Source organism: Danio rerio, chromosome 17, assembly GCF_049306965.1.
Source record: "Danio rerio strain Tuebingen ecotype United States chromosome 17, GRCz12tu, whole genome shotgun sequence".
Taxonomy (NCBI): domain Eukaryota; kingdom Metazoa; phylum Chordata; class Actinopteri; order Cypriniformes; family Danionidae; genus Danio; species Danio rerio.
In genome coordinates, this window is record NC_133192.1 from 25,692,292 (window position 1) to 25,713,556 (window position 21,265).

The 21,265-nt window shown below is 36.3% G+C and overlaps 1 protein-coding gene across 11 annotated transcripts in view; it reads right to left on the reverse strand.

Moving 5' to 3' along the window:
- The window catches only part of wdpcp (WD repeat containing planar cell polarity effector), a 131,330-nt gene that overhangs the window by 21,130 nt on the left and 88,935 nt on the right, over positions 1-21,265 (reverse strand). For all 11 annotated transcript variants that reach the window (XM_073928533.1, XM_068214588.2, XM_073928535.1 and 8 more), the window contains 4 exons: positions 11,816-12,461; positions 1,487-1,675; positions 411-534; positions 12-75 (listed from right to left, as the gene is read on the reverse strand). In XM_073928533.1, the coding sequence (XP_073784634.1) occupies positions 12-75; positions 411-534; positions 1,487-1,675; positions 11,816-12,461 (1,023 nt within the window). The remainder of the gene's footprint in view (positions 1-11; positions 76-410; positions 535-1,486; positions 1,676-11,815; positions 12,462-21,265) is intronic.

A 21,265-nucleotide genomic window follows, 5' to 3' on the forward strand; every position in this document is an offset into this window, starting at 1 on the left:
AAAGTGCTCACCATGAACAGATCTCTAGCACCGATATCTACAGCCAGCAAGAAGGCTTTTTCAAAGCGCTGGTGTCTGGAAGAGAGAAATACAGCCATTTCTGAACACCTGACTAACTGCTCATTTTCATTTAAAGGGATGGTTTACTCCAAACTCACACTAATGCCATCTGAGGTCTGTAGGTCAACCTTAGAAGTGTTTTGCCTCATGAAACATTAAGTGTTATTTTGATACACTTAGCTGTTTAATTCAGCTTAAAATCTTCTTTAAATGTTCTACTAAAAAAAGTGGCCTACATCTTGTATGGTTTTAGTGAGAGTTAAATAACCAACATTTTTTCAGTACTGTGTGAACTATTTTGTTAATGAGTTTTTTTAAGTGAAGAGAAACACAATGGAACAGGTGTGTACCTGAGTAGGTGATGGAAGAATCGTCGAGCGTATCTGCTGATGGGGTCCCTGTACTCCAGAATGACAGTGTTTGAGAGAGGTCTACAGGGCGCATAAAACACCCCCAGAGCTGCTTCCAGCTGGCCTGTAATGACACACAAAGGTATTAAATTTGTACAAGCGGTGGCTGCAAACAGTTTTCATTGCTTAAAATGCAAAATATTACAGTGGAGTCTGCAAATCTAATCTTCCTCCAATCTTCTGAGTGAATTTTTTCACCAGGTAATGTCACAGTGAGTTTAAGTGTGTGTTCACACTTGGCAGGATTGTTTCTTGATTGGTTTGATTAAAACAAACTCTTGTGGATTTACTCTGTTAGTGCAGTTCAGTTTATTAAATGTGAACGCTACAAAATAAACTCGATGTTGACCAAACATGCAAATCGCAAAAAAGTGAGTGAAAAGATTTGCTTGAAACCATCTCTGATGAACTTTGGCTTAAATATGAATGAACATAACACATCAAGTCACAAGATGTGGCAATGAAAAATACAAAATATTTAATAAGACCTGTTTTTCTCACCATAGTCATAATGCTGCCTGCTACAATTCAATAGAGTTGTTGGAATTAATATTTTTATAATCGTTAGACCTGTATTTGATGACCACTTTTAGTTTACAACTAAGTCTCAAACTAAATGGCAACTCGCCAATCACAGCTCGTGGACCTCTCCTCATCACCTAAGTTGCAATGTACTTAAAAAATGTACTTATAGTCAGTAGCTTGTCCTTTGGGGAACTAACAAAAAAAGTAAAAGTGACCAACAAAACAGATATACTAAAATACTATTGGGGGCCATAAATGTAAATTCTCAATAAATAAAATAATTTATCATTGGTTTTTAATGTGCTGAATTGTCCTGTTTGCCAAATACATTCAGAACCAGATCATATAATGTGATTTAAAAGGTGTTATTTTCACAAGTAAAGACCGTATTTAATTCTAAGCTGAGATTACTGTACACTTTCCCTGACACTAATTAAGTTTAGGTTTAGTCTCCATTCAGAAATCAAAGCCTGCAGGTCTGGGGTCTTTACCTTCAGTCTGCTGGTCCAGTGGTTTTCTCAGCAGGTGATCGGTGATGGAGATGAGTGACCTGTAACACTCTGCCCCCATAATAGCCCAGTCCATATTACCCAGAATTCCCAGAGCTGCATCTACCTCCTCAAAGCGCAGACGGTGCAGTATCAGATCACATGGGCCAAGCTGAGCACCATTAAACACACCTGCACATAGAACACATATATAACTATTACAGTATATTATTAAAATGCTCCATGTTTTTGGAGACCCAAATCAATCATACGATTGCTCACTTTCTCCAAAATCAATAAAAAATTTTCAAACACTGCTATAGTAATAGTAGAGGACACAAAATTAGCCCTTCTGTGAAATCTTAATTCTTTTTTTAAAATTTAACAAAGCAAAAAATAATTTCAGTTTTTCTTATATATTTCTTATATATAAATTTAATATTATATATTATAATTTAAATTGTGTTGAAAAATATGTCCTTTCCATTAAATAGTACTTTATAATAATAGCAGAAATATTTGAAGAAAAAAATAATCACACAGAAGAAATTAGAGGAAGTTGCTGATAAATTAGTTACTCTAAAAAAAAAAAGTACCATTGATGCCACGGTGAGGGTAACAATTATGTTTTTTTTTTCCTGTTTGGTAGTTCAGATGTCTATATTTTTACCAGTTCATGACAAATAAAATAAATAACTATTTTTAGACAAATTTTGAATACATATGTAACTGAAGCCAGCTAGCGAAGTGCTATGTAAGTAAACCTCACTCCTCTGACCTTAAAAAGTGCTCTAGCAGACGCCATGGTCTTTAGCCTCCTTGTTAGAGCAACCAACTCCCATGCAAAAATTCACCGGTTCGATCTTAGCTCAGACTGGGTTGGGTGCAGTAAGACTGGTGGGTTTCATGTGAGGACTTGGGAGACCAGAATGGGATTGAAGTTTAGAGGGGGGGGTGAGTGTAACAAAGGCCAGCAACCGACTCCCATACAAAGAATAGCTGGTTCGATCCCAGCTCAGACCAGGCTAAGTGCAGAAGGACTAGTGGGTTACACATGGGGGCTCATCCAAGATGGGAGTAAGATTTAGGGGGCTTAGTGTAACGGAGGCCAGCCAGCAAAGTGCAGGTAAACCTCATTCCTCACTGACATCAAAAGGTGTTCTAGCCACAGACGGCGCTAGAGGCCAAAGCCTTATTTTAGCCTCTTTGTTAGGGCAACCGACAGAAGTGTCAGTTCGATCCCAGCTCAGACTGGGTTGGGTTTTTTGTAAAAAAAAAGTTTTATATATAATTTATATAATTTATTGTCAAGTTATATAATTGGCTTTAACACATTGCAAGTACAATTAGCAAATTTATTGTAGTTTTTTTATGTTCTTTAAATCTTGTCACAAAATGTATGTCATAAAAGCTGGTTCCTTTTTTATTTTGAGGTTAGGTCTTAAAAAGACAGTTTGAACAACAAGTGAAGCAGGTCTAAATGTATTATTATCTTTTTTTCATCAAAAAAACCCCACGAAAAGTAAGAAGCTATGAAAGTTTACTAACTTGTGACGACTAGTTTTGTTAATTTCAAAGCATACAGCTACGCAATTTCTTTTACATTTTAACAAATACAAGAAACAGAAAAAGAGAAGAGATTGTGGAAGCTTTGGGCCGTGCGAGGTGGGAGATCTTTAAAGGCGACGCTCTGTAAGATTGCCATTGACATTTGAATCGATCTTCAGTCTGTGCTCTTTCCCTGTAGCACTGCTGAGAAGTGTGTGTGTGTCTGTGAGCACTGAACTGTGACACACAGCAAATGCAGTCGATTCAGGTTAAACATACTCATTGGTGTGGATACTGCTGTCAGTTTGTATAGAGAATTACCTTTAAGAGGAATGGTGGCCGCTTTAGAAAACATCATTTACTGCAGAGAATCAATCAGAGAGGAATAATGAGAGCATCTGAATGGACACTGAGCTAAGGGACTTACTATCTACTGTTTACAAAGCTTCTCAAATGTGCATTAACCCACAAGACAATCACACATCATGTTAATCACAAAATAGGTTGTAAAGAATGGTGATCTGAATGATGATCAAACTGATCTTACTCTATAAATTAGTGGTTGACTGATATGGATTTTTTAACAGCCGATACAAAGATTGTTATCTAGATAGCACGAAGGCTGATGGAAGAAAAGTGATAAGATTTAATTCAATAAAGCCAAATACTATGATGATTAATTCCATTTCAAAAGCTTTGAATGCTCACCAAGGCTGCATGTATTTCACAAAACATAAAGATCAACAAAACTTCAGCAAAATCTGACATAACATTGCATGTTTAACAGCACTTTCAAAGTGAAATGTCAAGAAAATTCATCTATAATGTGTGTTCAGTTCCTTAAAAATAAATGTGATTGGCAAAGTTTTATTACACTCATGCATGAATGGCTGCAGTTTAAAAAATTAGATGACTAATGAGCGTCACCATATGGCTAATTCTGTATAACATTTGAATTCCACAATCAAACAAAAATGACAATAAAATGCATCTACTAGAGCAACCATGTTATTTTACCCTATTTTTACAAATAGCAGCTGTTTCAAACCGTGATTTAAAGGCTCTTTACAAAAGTGGCCTGGGGGAAAATTACAGAAAGATCCTAACTTTTAAGTCTTATCCTAACTCTTAACATAAAAACAATATTATTTGCTTGTGTAAAAAATGCTTCATGATTTAAAAATTTTCAGATATTTATAAAAAAAGACCAACAAATATCTAGGTAAGAAAAGCATTTTTTGCTGTGAAGTACATTAAATCATTGCTATAAGTGTTACATTATAACTTAACCAAGAAAACTTTGTAAATGCTCATAAATATCACAAAATATTTCTGCAGAGTAAGTGATATTATACAAAACTGAACTGCCCAAACTGGACTAGCAGTACAAATAAAAAGTTATTGTCAGCCTCAGCATGCACTTTTTGTTTTTTACAGTTGATACTTTATCAGCTATTATCTGTAATATCTTTAGGTTGGTCTTGATTTTACAGTAGGTTCAGATTTCACAATGAGTCAAGAGAAACTAATATACAGTATTAACCACTCAAACTTTTTCTGTACTTGCTCCTCTCTCTTTTTCTTTCAATCCTGTTTCTTTCTCTCTCAGTCGCCTCATTCTATTTCTTTCTCTCATCTGTCTGTCTCTCTTGCTAACTTTCTGTGAACGCTGGAGTCTGTGATCACAATGAGCAGTAATTCACCTGAGGCGCCTTTAATAATGTAACAGAGCTTAATCCAGCCATACTGGATCTGCTTCTGAACGGCACACACAACCTTGCTCACTTCTCAACAGGAGACCAGCAGAAAAGCCACAAAAACAATACACAAGTTAATGTTGCTGACAAATATGTTGGCTATGAATAAAATAACCCCTTTGTACTGAGTGTGACGGGAAAAAGATGAGACAATAGTTATCATCAAACTTTCCAAACTGATTAAGAATTTCAAAATTGAACAAGCTTTCTAAAGTGTAATGTTTAAATATACAAATTAGTCAGAATTTAATTAAATATGCACAAATTTGCCTGCAAATCTCAAACAAAAATGTAAACATTGGATGAAGTTAGATTAAAAATTCTTGTTTTTGTTTGATAAATTAGAGTTGAAGTTTTTCACAGAGAGGTTTTGGAGTATCTTTTTTATATGTACAGTAAGTGCTGCTGAAGTGAAGATTTGTAGCTCAATACAGGACAAAAAAAATATTTAAAGAAAAAGGCATCAAAAATATGTATTGTGAAATCTACAACCAGAAAGAAGCACGTATGTGTGTATTTTTGACATTTTCTTTCCAATAAACTAAAAAAACACTACACAAAATCTAAAAAGCCCAAAATCTCAAAATGATTTCACCCTAATCCTGAAGAAACACATTAAAAAAAAAGCAAATGGGCCATGTTTTTATATAATTTTTCCATGTTAAACCAATTCAGATTCCAACGGGACAAAAATCACCTCCTGTGGACTTCGGGAGCAGAAGGAGAAGGAGGCAAACAATATGACGGCCATCGTTTTTTTGTAAGTGAGTTTGGAAAGGAGGTCGGAGAGGGTCCAATTAAAACTGCATGTGGGAAATTAACAGGCCGCCTCCCACAAACCCCTGAAGAGCAACTAATGTGAGTAATAACAGTGTGAAGAGAAATGCCAAACGTCAGGACAAACAGAAGAGCTGCAGCGCTGCAGAGACTCAATAACACAGCATACACAAAAATGAAAAATAAACCATTTCATTTTCTCCCTTGGCCTGAGATCAAGCTGAAAAAAAAACATATGACATTGAGAGGTATAAGTGCACAGAGTAGCAGTTTGTGAAATGAACCCAAGAATTTCACAATTTTTTTTCTAAAGAATCTTTTATATTACATTCTATTGATTTAACTCCCCTTAAGTTAAAACATTGATGTTGTGTTGCCTAAAAAATAATTGTTTTTATATGTAACAATTATTACACTTTTACATTTAAATTGTAATGAAAATAAAATGTAAAAAGTATTTTGCAGAATAGAACAAACGTAAACTACACATAGTATATCCAAAGAAAACAATTTTTGGCTGCACTATCAATGATATTTTTGAACTTCATGTTCCCAGATCATTCAAAGTACTTGATCTAGGAGATATTCCTATTAAACTTGAAAAGGAGCATAGATATTTATTTCAGATATTTTAGGCAACAAGTAAAAAAAAGCTATAACCCGAAAATGGTATTGAGAAGACCCACCAACTAAAGATGAATAGTTCAAAATAATAGCAAAAGTTGAGGAAATAAAAAAAAATGACACATGCAGTTTGATTACAGATAGACAATACAACGACAATATAATTATCTATAATTTAACATTTATATAATTCTAGAGGTTAAGCATTATTGCGAGAATATGTTTGGCAACCTTTCATCATAGTTTATTTTATACTTATTCTATTTATTTATTTTCTTGATGAGGTTAATTTAATATTTTTAGATAAGTATGTATATAGGCGTCACGGTGGCGCAGTGGGTAGCATGATCACCTCACAACTCGCTGGTTCGAGTCCCGGCTGGGTCAGTTGGCATTTCTATGCAGAGTTTTCATGTTCTCCCCATGTTTGCGTGGGTTTCTTCCGGGTGCTCCGGTTTCCTCAACAGTCCAAAGACATGTGGCACAGGCGAAATGGGTAAGCTAAATTGTCCGTAGTGTATGTGTGTGAATGACACAATAATAAAGGAAGTAAGCTGAAAAGAAAATGAATGAATTAATGTATCTGTGTATATGCATGCATGCATTTTTATTTTTTGTTAGCTCGTTTTGTTACCACTGGTTATGTTTTCCTAAAAACTAAGTAGTATAAAAAAAGTATATTTATTTCAGTTTTTAAATAATTGTGATTAATCACATTTAAAATAAAAGCGTGTTTTTAAATAACATATGTGCTACTGTTTATTTTCAATAATTTTTCATGACTTTTTTCTCTATTAAGTTATTTCAGTGACCACTGTAGTTTTTCTTTTTCTTTTTTTATTATTATTATTATTTAATAATATGGTATAAAGTATGGGGAGCAGAGAGAGGGGAAGGATCGGCAACGGACCTCGAACCGGGAATCGAACTCGGGTCGCCGCGAGCACCTGTGTGCTATATGTTGACGCACTAACCACTAGGCTATTGGCGCTGCTGTTTTTCTTTCTTTAATGGAAAGGTACCAACAATTTTGTCCACGTCTGTACACATACATTTAGGCATGGAACGATAAACAGTTTTAAGGTTTATCACGGTTTTGAAAAGTCAAGATTTTAAAACCATTAACATTTTCTGTAATACTGTTACTACAGTACATGTAATTCTTTACGTGTTTTTTATGACAATTTGTTGGGCTTTTAAACCAACATCCAGCATGCTCTACAGCTGAACAGTGCAGTGGCTTTACTTCATACCAAAAAAAAAAAAGAAAGTCAAATATGCCTTTTCAAGTTGTAAGGAAATCTGTTTTTGAAACTAATAAAGACAGCAGTCAACGACTTATTTTAATTATTTAGCCTGACATGTTTACATTTCAAAATATTTTAAATGTTAAAATAAAATACATTGTGTTCAATGGGGAGAAGAGTTGTTTTTTACCCAGACATTTAAAAAGACCATATTTTACAGTAGTAATCACAATACTGTGATACCGTGAAACCGTGATATTTTTATTCAAGGTTATCATATTATCAGAATCTTATACCTGCCCATGCCTATATATATATATATATATTATATATACTGTTACATCTCCTTTTATCTACAGCAATCTTTGTTTAAGTCTTAATTAACTGCGGATTGTAGAAGTTGTTTTCCTTGGTCTTTTAACTGGGCTAAGTAGTATACAAAAGGCCCACTAATTAATTTATTTGTAAGGGGTTATATATAGACATAATCTGACACAACCAAAACAAACAGAGGGTGTTATGTGATGCAACCAAAAGGCTCCAAACTGCAATGCTGTGCAATTTCCTCTCCTTTAAATTAATCTTGTTTCTCCCTCACTCGCTATTTTTTTTCCTCCACTTTCTCAGAGTGTGCCGGCCAGCTGCCCCCGTATCCCCTCCGTACAGCAGCTCTCCTGTGCCGAGCGCGTGCCCAGATGAGATAACTCAGGGAGGAGAGGAAAAAAAGAAGGGAGGGTGAGGGAAAGAAAAAGAAAGAGCTGCTTCCTTGGGAAGACTGGAGGTCTGCCAACTCTTTCATCCTCTGCGCGTCCGATTCACTCACTTCATCATGTAGCAGTTTTAGAGATATAAGTCAATAAATATGGGCGCGCAAGCAAGACAAGCTCAACAAACACGTCCACAAACAAATAAATAGACAAACGGGCAAACAAGCGCTGCTCACTAGCTGCTCCAAATTATCAGTCGGAAAGGATGTGCGTTTGCTTTCTTCATCAAAACCTTGGCACGCGATCAGAGGAGAGGGAACTGCTGTCGCTCTCTCTCTCCCTTCCACCCTCCCTTGCTTTTTAGCTCTCTCTCGCTCAGAAAAACTCTTTCTCTTGCTGACGCTCTCCATTTAAAACTTTGAGAGTGGCTGGGAGTCACATTCACTTCCAAAGTCAAAATTAAACTCTAGGCATGGGCAGGTTTTGATTGGCAAACTTTATCTTGCACCCTGAGGGAGCGTAAGCCACTGTAAATGATTTATCGGAGAAATGCATCCCAGAATGCACCTGGAGGTGGCAGCCCAAGGGTTGATATTGAGTGACCTCAGAAGACATGGCCTCTGCCTCAGTTACTCCCCTAAAATGTCTGCATGCTTCTACAAATTTATGGTGACATGGCACACCGCTGATGTACACTCAACAGCCACTTTATTAGGTACACCTGTCCAACTGCTCGTAAATGCAAATTTCTAATCAGCCAATCACATGAATGCAACTTAATGCATTTAGGCATGTAGACATGGTCAAGACGATCTATTGCAGTTCAAACTGAGCATCTGAATGGAGAAGATAGGTGACTTCAGTGACTTTGAATGTGGCATAGTTGCTAGTGCCAGATAGACTGGTCTGCGTGTTTAAAAAACTGCTGATCTACTGGGATTTTCATGCACAACCATCCATAGGGTTTACAGAGAATGGCCTGAAAAAGAGGAAATATCCAATAGGGGCCTTGCTGATGCCAGAGGTCAGAGGAGAATGGCGTGACTGGATCCAGCTGATAGAAAAGCACAGTAACTCAAATAACCACTCGGTTCAACCGAGGTATGCAGAAGAGCAAAATTGGGAGAATAGACAAATTAACAACCTACGTCACACACAACGTCACACGGGTTCCCGGTTGCAAAAAGAGACCGGTCGCAATAGCAAACATGTTGTGTGCAGTAGGATGCTAAATTCAAGTCCAAAAATAGAAAACCTAACAATTACCATAAACTAGACTGCTTTTAATGCTGACTGCCGTTGTTTTAAAGGGAGCTGAATGAAGTGACGACCTAATTAAAAATGCTGGACTCATGTTATATCAGGTAAGTTCACGCTATGCTGAATCACACACATTACTCGTTTTTGATTGCAGCAATGATTTCAGCAAAAGCAGTTCAATATGCTGAATTAAACTGCAGAAAATGAATGCTAACAATGAAATGTGAAAGTGTAACTTATTAGGGTAAAGCTGTTTTTATATTCACACATTCATTCAGTGACAACTTGTGACACACTCCCTATATTGTTTACCACGGCACTTTGATTATTCGGTCTGGAATAACCTGCTAGTGTGACTTGAAAATAACATTAAAACTGTTTATTCGAATATGAACAATGTTGTAATTTGATAGTCATTGGCTGCTAATACTATTTTGCTATTTAGAGATTGCAAATAATACTTTTATGAAATTATATTATTAAGGAGAAAGTCTGAATGTGCAAATATAAAACCAACATTACCTTTATGTGTAAGTTCACAACAACTTTACCTTTATGTGTAAGTTCACATACCCTGCCATATGTTCAGGTGTAGTTCACTGTCAGAATGCAATAGCTTTGATTGTTGATGATTAGCCAGCACTTGTATAACGTTACCTCTGTTTTTTTCCTTGTCTTTGGCTAAGCAGAACCTCGGTTTTTAGCACTACACAGTTTTAAATGTGGTAATCATGGAACATTATTTCTTGCACATGATCACACATCTTGTTAAAACACTTCAATGAGATTGTATATTTGGGCCTAGATGCTTGGCCATTTCATCTTATCCAATATTCTTTGGAAGGGTGTTATCGTAAATGGACCTGTCAGATGAACACCACTCACTTTAATGCTGATTTTGCAGAATCACTGTGCTTATCACTGGGTGACGAGCTGTTATAATAAGCTGAAAGCGTTATGTAAATATTATAAATAATATGTATTCAATAAAAATTATTTCTAAGACAACAACAAACTCTGTACCGCATCGGATGTAATTCCCTCACTGTAAATGCTAGCACTTCCAGTATTTTCCTGCCACCTCTCTGCGCATGCATCCTGAATCTTTACAAACATGGTAATTCGTCTATAGAGAATAGAAAAATATTGCCTGGTCTGATGAGTCTCGATTTCTGCTGCAACATTCGGATGGTAGGGTTGGAATTTGCCATCAACAACATGAAAGCATGGATCCATCCTGCCTTGTATCAACAGTTCAGGTTGGTGGTGGTGGTTTAAGGTGTGAGGGATATTTTCTTGGCACACTTTTGGCCCATTAGTACCAATTGAGCATAGTGCCAATGCCACAGCCCACCTAAATATTGTTGCTGACCATATCCATCTTTTTATGACCACACTGTACCCATCTTCTGATGACTAGTTCCAGCAGGATAATGCACCATGAAATAAAGCGCAAATCATCTCCGACTGGTCTTATGAACATGACAATGTGCTCATTGTACTCAAATGGCCTCCACAGTCACCAGCTCTCAATCCAATAGAGCAACTTTGGTATGTGGTGGATTGGGAGATTTGCAACATGGATGTGCAGCTGACAAATCTGCAGCAACTATGTGATGCTACCAAAATCTCCGTTCTGAAGGCAAAAGGAGCCAACCCGGCACTAGTAAGGTGTACTTAATAAAGTGTCCAGTGGGTGTATATTACACACTTTATTATTATGTACCCTCTGAAGCAAAAATCTGATTGGCTGATTAATGTGTGTCTTTTACAAAATAACGAGTTATTAGAACTATCATGTTTGGAGAAGCTAATTGCTGGATTTTGGAAAGTCACCAAGGGTTGTTACAATATACCGGATATTTGAAATGCACCAATAAGCAATTATTAAAAGAAGCTTCACTTCAGCTTGTACTATTTACTATAATATTGAAACAGCTTGTTCAAATAAAGTAAAATGTATTATTGCATTATGGTAAAGGTCAGTCACCCAGAATGTTATCTTCTAACTAAAAAAACATTGCTTGTCATTCTTAAGGCTTGAAACAGTTTTGCTGCTAAAAATGTTCATTTTTTTAATACTCTAACTAAAAGTTCTCTAGAAAAGCCTTTATTTTGAACATTTCTAACATTATAATTTTCTGTACAATCACATTTTTGTCTTTTTTTTGTAATTTTGTCTTACTGACCTCAAAATTTAATTGGTAGCCCAAATATGTAAAGCAAATTCAACGCATGTAGCTTTAGAGTCAACCATACTACATTTAAATGGCTGTATTTAAATGCTATTATAGCTAAGACTGTGTTTTATGCCCTCCAGCTACCTAAATACAATCCAGTTAAACCCTTTAGCTCTACATCTTACATGCTCTACCCTGGATTTTAATCAATTATTACAAAGGTCCCACTAACCCAGTTTTAACCTCAGCGCAGCAAGTGGTCCTCCATGAAACCGAAGCAGCAGCAAGTCATGCACCTCTAGACTCTCGTTTCCCTGAGATATCGGACAGTAGGCCCATTGGATCCCCTCTAGCCCCTCAGAGGTATTGAAGTGTTGAGAGAGCTGCAGGCTGGAGCCTACAGAGCCAGGGACCGGTTCTTCACTCACTAACCGCAGTGGGAGAGGCGAGAAGCCCATATCAAAGCACTGAAGCTCGCCTTGACCTCCACCCACCACCAGCAGTGATCCAGAAGGATGCCATGCTAGCACCGCCGGCATCATGGAGCAAGTGGCCCACTGGGAGAGTCCTGTCTGTGGGTCGAAAAGAACCACAGAGCAATCTTGAAGCCCCAGAACAACCCAACGCTCTAAGGGGTCACGACTACAGGTTATAGGTTTGGATGTGAGGGTTAAAGATATGCTGGACAGACGCTGGAGACGGCCACGAGTCAATTCATACACACAGGTTTGGATGTCAGGATGCTGAATTTCCTCAAGGGACTCAGATGTGGAGTGTTTGGTGTCTTGGTGCAGCTCCACGGTCAGGATATGGTAGGGTTGGGTCAGACTAAATCTGCAGTCTATAGGATCCCCGTCCGTTCGGATAGAGCTCAAAACCTACACGGATGAAAAAACAGAAACAAAAAAGTCACAGACTGACTCTCATTTACACTTGTCATCTATGGTTTGAAATTCATTCTGGTCATGTATCTCTGATCCACAACTGAAAATGTCAGAAAGACAAATCTTTTGGCAAATGTATGCAAGAAATTATGTACTTCTTCCTGCAAAGGTAAATAATGATGTATATTTCTACATAAAAATATCACAGTTTCATGAAATTGTGATTACTGCTCTAAAATATATTATTTTTAAATGTCTGGATAAAAACTTTTTGCCCTTTGAACACATTTTATATTTTGAGAAACATTTTAAATATTTTGTAACAGTAAACAAGTCAGGCTAAATGTATCATTGATTTCTGATCTTGGGCCCGCATCTTTGGATATCTTTTCTGCTGTAGATACTGCTGTCTTTAAAAAAATGTAAATAAAAAATCTTACACATATCTTTGGAACGGTATAGCAAAACATTTTGGCAGTTCTGAAACCTTTACTTTTCCAAACCGCGGTATACCTTGAAAACGGTTATCCATGCCTAGTCCCATACATGACCTGCCTTGTCTCGTTTATTGACTGCTATACTGATTTAACCATCATCATCAGTGCTGACCATGACACTTGAGGTTGATGCATCTAAAACTATTGACTTCAGAGGAGTTTAAATGTATTTTCTTCTAGGATGATCTCTGTGTAATGCATATTACATATGACAGTTACATTGTTTACAACATTAATAATGGACATGCTGTTTATCCTGCTATTCTATAAGTGCCTCCAGCTGGCACAGAGTGAATCTTCTTTTTTATTTAGTCTCCCTGCTGTTTATGATTTATAAATGACATGCTTTATGTAGCAGGACTGAATAAAGCTATAACGTCAGATCATTATATGTTTACTTTACATTTTACAAATACAATCTAATTTAAATCACAGCATACTTAAGTTTAAGCCTGTGATAAAGCAAATAAACACCTTGGTATATGCATATATTTAGTTATTTTTTCTTTAAAAAATGAGAACGTAAATGTAAATGTGTAAAACTTAGAAAACACAATTGACCACAACGATCCAAAATCGGAGCATTAATAAATATTTATTTATTTGTTTATTTGGCAAGGACAGTGTACATTAATTAGCATTTCTGCAAATGTACCAGAATTAGCTAGAAGATCTGTTGTCCCTGAACAACCTAAAAAAACAATACAAGAATTTTACAATCAATCAAACATAGTTTAGTTCAAAAGTACTATAATATACATAGTTATGTAGATGTTAATAAAAAATAAATATATACAAATTAAACTAAAAAAGGCACAAATGGAAACATGCTAGGTTTATTTTAATAGGAATGATGACACGTATGATTCTCTATAAACCGGATTTTTAATTGTTTTTGAACATATTAAAGACAGTTTTATCTCTGATGCTGCCAGGGAAAGAATTACACTCCTGTGTGGCTAGGATTTATTTCCTATGTCCTTTATTTCATTTAAATAAAGCTGGCAACCATAAATGAAAGACACAGTCGACCTTGAAGTATAACAGTTCAACAAAAAGTTACAAACATTTTACAAAAGTAACAATTCAGCATGGGCTCCTCCATCCCTGAGACAGTAGAAATCACAGGCCCAACACACATGTTGAGCAAATTTGCTTGGAGATTTAACCTCAAAATGTGCACACAAACAGCTTAAAAAGTGTCCTATCAGACAGCAGCATGCAGGAAGTTCGGGTTTACCTGTAGTATGTGTGTTTGTGGTGCAGATGGTGGGGTAGGAGAGAGACTGAGAGAGATGGGCTGGCACAGAAGCATGGCGTGTGCGCCAACGTAGGAGACTGAGTTAAGCGGGTTGCCGATGGTTTCTGTGAAAGCAGGGGATGAGTTTTTTTGTCTTTTTTTTAGCTGTAATCCCCCCTGGGCCGACTCCCGCTGCACCCTAGGGGGTGAGAGGGGTTTAGTGAGAGGCGGGAGAGGAGTTGCTGACAGCACAGAGGGGAGATCCGGAACAGTGCCAGATCTCCACAGAGCCAGGCCCCGCTGAGACACACCTGCCCCAGCCACTGAGGCCCCCACTCTGGGCCTGTCCACAGCTGGGCCTGGGCTCAGAACCAACACCCCACTGACCACGCTAGCTACAGACCAACTGCCCCAACTGCTTTGGCTAATACTACGATAATGCTGACCCCGCTAGCATTAAGCTAGTAAAAATCTATCGAGGGCTTGGTTGAACACCTTTCTGGGCCATTTTAAGGTGAGAGCTGGTGACCTCACGAGGTTAATTCTTTGCTAATGCCATGCTAGGTAGCGCTACAGGCTAATAGTACACACTATAACGCTGTTGTGCTTTGTCGTGTGTGTTCAAAATCACAGATTAAATGTGCCATCAGGAACTAGAGGGAAAGTGCACAATCCTCACACTTGTTTATCCGGTTTAGTAGTAACGGATAGCCATAGAGAGAAAGCGCTAAGCTCTTTGCCACGGTAACACTAAACAAAAACAAAAAGGTGAAGAAATAAAGGAGGGCTGGTTTTGAGAGGCAGTGTGTTTGCCTCAGCACTGGGGGACATTTCGAGTGTCTTTCTCCCACCCGCTACAAAGGTTTTAACATCTTCACAGAGTGATCCTTCTTAAGACCTGCATTCACACACACACACACACACACACACACAAACATCACAAATCCCACAGCTGCTGCTGAAACAATGACAGATTCAATTTCACAAAGACAAACGGCATCTTGGTGAGTTGGGGAGGTTGGGATGGGGGGAGCGCAAAGGAGAGCGAGAAAGACAGTGAGAGAGAACAGTGGTAAGTGAGTCTCTGTTAGTTATTGGTTTCAGTCACTGGTCAAAACTATTCTTTTCTTTTCTTCTCTTCTCCGGACTTTCTTTTGCAGCTTGAAAGATAAACCCAAAGAGGTCCAGCTGAGCAGCAGGCCTTGTTCACAGCAGTAGAGCTCTTTGAGCCAATTTTCCAGCTCAGAGAGCAAACAGTGAGAGAGAGCGAGAGAGAGGGAGAGAGCGGGACAGTGAGAGAGAAAGAGAGATGATGATGAAGGCAATCTATGAAAGTTCTTGTTGCTGAGTCTCCGCTCTTCTGGTGTGTGTATATGTGTGTGTGTGTGTGTGTGTGTGTGTACTACTCAGATGCTTGTCAGGCCGCTGTGGCATGAAATCAACACAGAAGCATTCGCTCTACTGCACCTGCACATGCCCAAGAATTTAACCCTGGAAATCACATTCCACTCGGACCCTTTCTCTTCATATATAACATGGTCTGGAATCATAACAGCAGCCATGTGTAGAAAAACGACAGAGATTGAAACCATTCCACATGAGCCTTCTAGAATCAAATCAACACTGGCAGAGGGTCACTGAATAAGAAATACATTCAAAAAATGAGGTGATAAATTCAGCAGAAGGATAAATGGCTCACTAAAAAGGTCAAATAGAGGCTGCATGTCTCAAAAATGTGTTTGTGTGTGCGTGTGTGTGTATATATATATATATATATCCTGCTATCCTTCAAAATTCTGCAGTTAGTATGATTCCCTTGTTAAAAAAATCGATATTTTTATTTTAAAAATCAATTAATAATAGTAGTAAAAACATTCTTTCAAAACATTTCTATTTAACATAAATGCTATACTTTTATGTTTATATTCACAAAAAAGAAGAAAATGTTTCTACGATAAACTTAAGCAAATCAGCATAGAATGTGATCCTAAAGGTTATGTAAACTTACGTATTGATTGTTTAAAATTTAGCTGTGCCATCACAAGAAAAAAATAATGCAGCATATAAATGTATCAAAATACACAAAATTTGAGAAAAGTTTTATTATATTGTAAAAATATTTAACAATGTCAGAGCCAATGGCGTAGTGAAAAGTCCATTGACACATGCACTCCAGTGCTCACGACAACCCGAGTTCGATTCCCGTCTCGAGAACCTATGCCGATCATTCCCCTCTCTCTGCTCTCCACACTTTCCTGTCAATTCTCTTTACTGCCCAATCCAATAAAGGTGAAAGCCCCAGAAAAATAATTATAACAAATATATATACAGTTGAAGTCAGAATTTTAGTCTGAAAGTTGAAAAAAAAAGTCTAGAATCAAAGCAGTTTTTAATTTTTCAAAAACATTTTAAAGGTCAAAATTATTAGCCCCTTTAAGTTATTTTTTTCTACAGAACAAACCATCGTTATACAATAACTTGCCTAATTACCCTATCCAGCCTAGTTAATCTAATTAACCTAGTTAAGCTTTTGAATGTCACTTCAAGTCGTATAAAAGTGTCTTGAAATATATATAGTAAAATATTATTTACTGTCATCATGGCAAAAATAAAATAAATCACTTTTTAGAGATGAGTTATTAAAGCTATTATGTAGAAAATGTGTTAAAAAAAAGTCTTATCTCTGTTAAACAGAAATTTGTGAAACAAATAACCAGGGGGGCTTATAATTCAGGTAATAAGTCTGACTCCAGCTGTAACAATAATATTGTTTTACTACTTATTTAATATTAAGAATAAATAAATATGTCTCGAAGGACTAAATAAATATTCAAAGAAGTTTAAGTATTAAATCTAATTTCAGAATAGTAATAAACTAAAAATTCTGACATAATTTAGAATTTTATTTAATTTTCATCATAAAAAAGATCTTTAATATAAAGTGACAATTTGGGCAAGTCCATCTGCAGCCATAAAATGTTCTGAAAACAAATCTATTTTTAATAAATGTGAGCCTCATTTCAATTCATTGACTCTTCTTATTATTATTTATTAATGTAGTTTAGGTATTGGGTACAGTTAAGGATGTAGAATAAGATTATACATAATATGTTCTTTATAATTACTAATAAGTAGGAACACACAGAATCTGCACGCGCAGAAATCCGCAGATTTTTAGCCCATCATTGAGTTGATTTATTTAATTGTGTAAATGTGCATGAATTTATATTAATTAAGTTTTTTTTTTTAATTAATTTCAGTAATATTATTGGCTGATAGGGCAAAGCAGTGGCGCAGTAGGTAGTGCTGTCGCCTCACAGCAAGAAGGTCGCTGGGTTGCTGGTTCGAGCCTCGGCTCAGTTGGCGCTTCTGTGTGGAGTTTGCATGTTCTCCCTGCGTTCACTTGGATTTCCTCCGGGTGCTCCGGTTTCCCCCGCAGTCCAAAGACATGATGTACAGGTGAATTGGGTAGGCTAAATTGTCCATAGTCTGAATGTGTGTGTGGATGTTTTCCAAGGATGGGTTGCGGCTGGAAGGGCATTCGCTGCGTAAAAACTTGCTTGATAAGTTGGCGGTTCATTCCGCTGTGGCGACCCCGGAGTAATAAAAAGACTAAGCTGACAAGAAAATGAATGAATGAATATTGGCTGATATGAAAATGTTTATATGATCTATTTAAAATACAGTTTGTAAATTAATATTTTCTGTCTTGTAGTAGACATAGTATTTGAGAGACTTGCTTTGTTTACCAAATAAGTGGTTCTAATTAGAGTTGCATTTAAACTCTAAATAAAAGGTGTTATATATATATATATATATATATATATATATATATATATATATATATATATATATATATATATATATATATATATTAAGTTTTTAGTTATGATACTCCCAAAAATCATTCCACATAAAGCAGATTTTTTACTAAATTCTCAGCAGAAATAGCAAACAATATCTGCATATTCTGTCTGGCCCTACTAATAAGCCGACAATATCTCAATAACCTAGCAACTAGGATATAGTGAACTGGTCTTTAAAGTGTTAACAAATGTATTAATTTAGGTTAATTGGGATGATACTGTAGGGGTAGTGAATCATGCATGAAATGCAAAAAACTAATTACAAGCATAGATAAATGCAAAAAAGCAAAGATAAAAGTGAAATAAACAGTTGTTTTGTATACTGTATGTAAAGGTAAACATTACACTGCATTGTTATCTCACCATTGCAGATCTACGCAATGTGACTATTGGGATGCACACTCCGATATCGATGCTGAAATGATATATTGCGCACCCTTACATACTATAAAACTATAAACTTTTCATCTATTAATCCACATTGGGTGAAAAAAATGGTGCATGTTTGATTGAAAACAAGAAATGTTGCAATTTGCAAATAAAGTATGGATAGCTTGTACACATGCAAATGAAAGAAAGAGAAGTGTTCTGAGAGAGATAACAGGATATTCAACATTGAATGTGTTTGGATAACAACAACCACCCCAATATGCAAAACAACTACCAAAAAAAAAAAAAAAAAGACATCAAAAGCTTTCAGAAAACATAACAACAACCAACTCAACATGCAAAATAACTGTATATATAAAAATTCTTTTTATTAAAATCATTACATTCCAGGAACAGGGGAATTGATTAAAAATGTTAAACGTTTGCATAAATAAGTGTGTGTGCACAAGTGTTTTTCCCGGTGTGTCTCTTGGCAGTGCTTATCTGCAAGGGGTAAGAATTAAGACCACATAGGGAAAGAAAGCGCACTTTTTAAATGCTGAAGACTAAGCAGAAAATGGGTTTAGCATGCAGATAGCAAACTTAACAAAGGGAACATATATATGAGGCAGAATTGATTGAAGTGTGTGTCTGTGCGCCGAGCGAACCGTTTGATTCACCGCTCGCGTCTTACATAAACTGCTAGCTTGATTTCACACTACGGATCTGAAAATGACAACAAACACTTTAATTAGAAACGATGAAGGCGAGAGACACTTTAATGTTTTTTAACCGTAGAAAAATGAGAGAGGGAGAGAGGGGGGGCAGACAGAGAGAGAGAGAGGGAAATAAATAGGTGAAGGCCCAGGATAAATCCCCCGTTCAATTTCAACCAGAGCAATCCAGCGATGTTCCACGCTGCCCCCCTTTTATTTTTTTATTTAGCATTTTTCCAACCCTTGTTTGTTTTCATTTGGTGCATTTGCAATTGGAAACGCAGCTCCGTTTGCTCGTCTCTCTCATACCCTGCTCTACGAGTGAAGATTTTGCATATGTTTAAAAGCAGAGTGCAGCATTGGGAGCTTAAGCATTTTTGAATCGTCGCCATTCATCATTCAACAGCACTGAGAGAAAGGAAAAAGGAGGAATGTACAGTAGAGATGCAGAGATGAAGAAGTGCCAAGGCATTACAAGGCATGGTGGTGGCTAAAAGACTAGTGCTTAACAATTGGAAATCACCTGTATCACCTCATTCCAGAATTGTATTTACGACATGATATTACTTATTAAATAGAGAGACTAAGTTATAAACCCTCTCCAGTTTTGATTGTGTGTTTTGTGACTGTGGTGTTTTTTTTTTTTTTTTTGTCGTTTTCCTTAATAATGTCCTTTGTATGTCTACAGTACCAGCCATTGTTTGTTCTTGTTTTTTTTATATACATATTCATTTTCTTTTTGGCTTAGTGCCTTTATTAATCTGGGGTCGCCACCGTGGAATAAACCGGCAACTTATCCAGCATATGTTTTACGCAGCGGATACCCTTCCAGCTTCCCTTTCCCATCGCTGGGAAACATCCACCCTACCCACTGCGCCACCGTGACACCCATATATATATATATATATATTAGTAAAGGATAAAATGAAGGCCATGCATTTACGTTTTATTTTTTATACAATGCAATGTTTTTAGCTTTTAACAGTTAGGAAATCAAAAAGTGCTCTAAATGACAATGCTTGGATTTAAAATTGGGATGAAAAGTTATTATCACACTTGTATAGAATGAATCAAATGAAACATTTTACTCAAGCTCATACTTAATAAATCCTGTAAACCCAGATAAAACGAGAATTTCCAAGTGGGTCCTTCATTTCTTCCACATCTGCATCTACAGTGTTCGTTATATACGAGTATGACCCTAACAAATCTCTCAGTTAAATTATTGTTTTGTAGTATTTTATATTTTATCTGATGCTCTACAGTATTATATTTGTGTGTATGCATTAGGTTGGTCAGTACTGAATCAAAATCTGAATCTAATCAAACAAAAAAAAAAACTTATAATAATGGTCCAAAAATTAGTAGGCCAAATTTATGTTAGGGAAAAATTCCTTTGGTTTAGTCCCTTATTTATCAGGGGTTGCCACAGTGGAATGAACCACCAACTACCGCTAAGCCACCGTGCTGAAACATGTTTGGGAAAAATACGAAACAAAAAAAGATAGTAAAAAATGCTAAATTAAATAAAAAATAAAATATTTGTGTATATATGTATGTATGTGTGTGTGTGTGTGTGTGTGTGTGTGTGTGTGTGTGTATATATATATATATATATATATATATATATATATATATATATATATATATATATATATATATATATATAGCATGAATTTAGATTATCTTTATAAGATGTTCAGTGACTAAAATATTATTTTTATAAATATATCTGTTTAATAATTCTTCTTTGTTCAAATGCATCTAAATATATAACCCATATTCACTGAGACTGAGTGGACATGCTAAGTGGTATAATGCAAGTACAACATTATTACAAATTAATATACAAGATAAAAATACTATACAAAATACTATACAAGATAAACATTTGTGCACTAAATGGCACATTCATTTTTGATGTCTGTGTAGCAGAATACATACTACAAAGTTTGAGTGGCAGAAAACCCAGAAATAGAGTGAGAGGTCAAAGGTTGGCGGTTCACAAAAAGAAAAAGTTTCAAGTGAACAGTCTATGTGTTACAGGAGCTCAAAAAGAAACACAATGGTGACTGGTAAAGCATGACAAAATAGAAAAAGGAAAGATAAA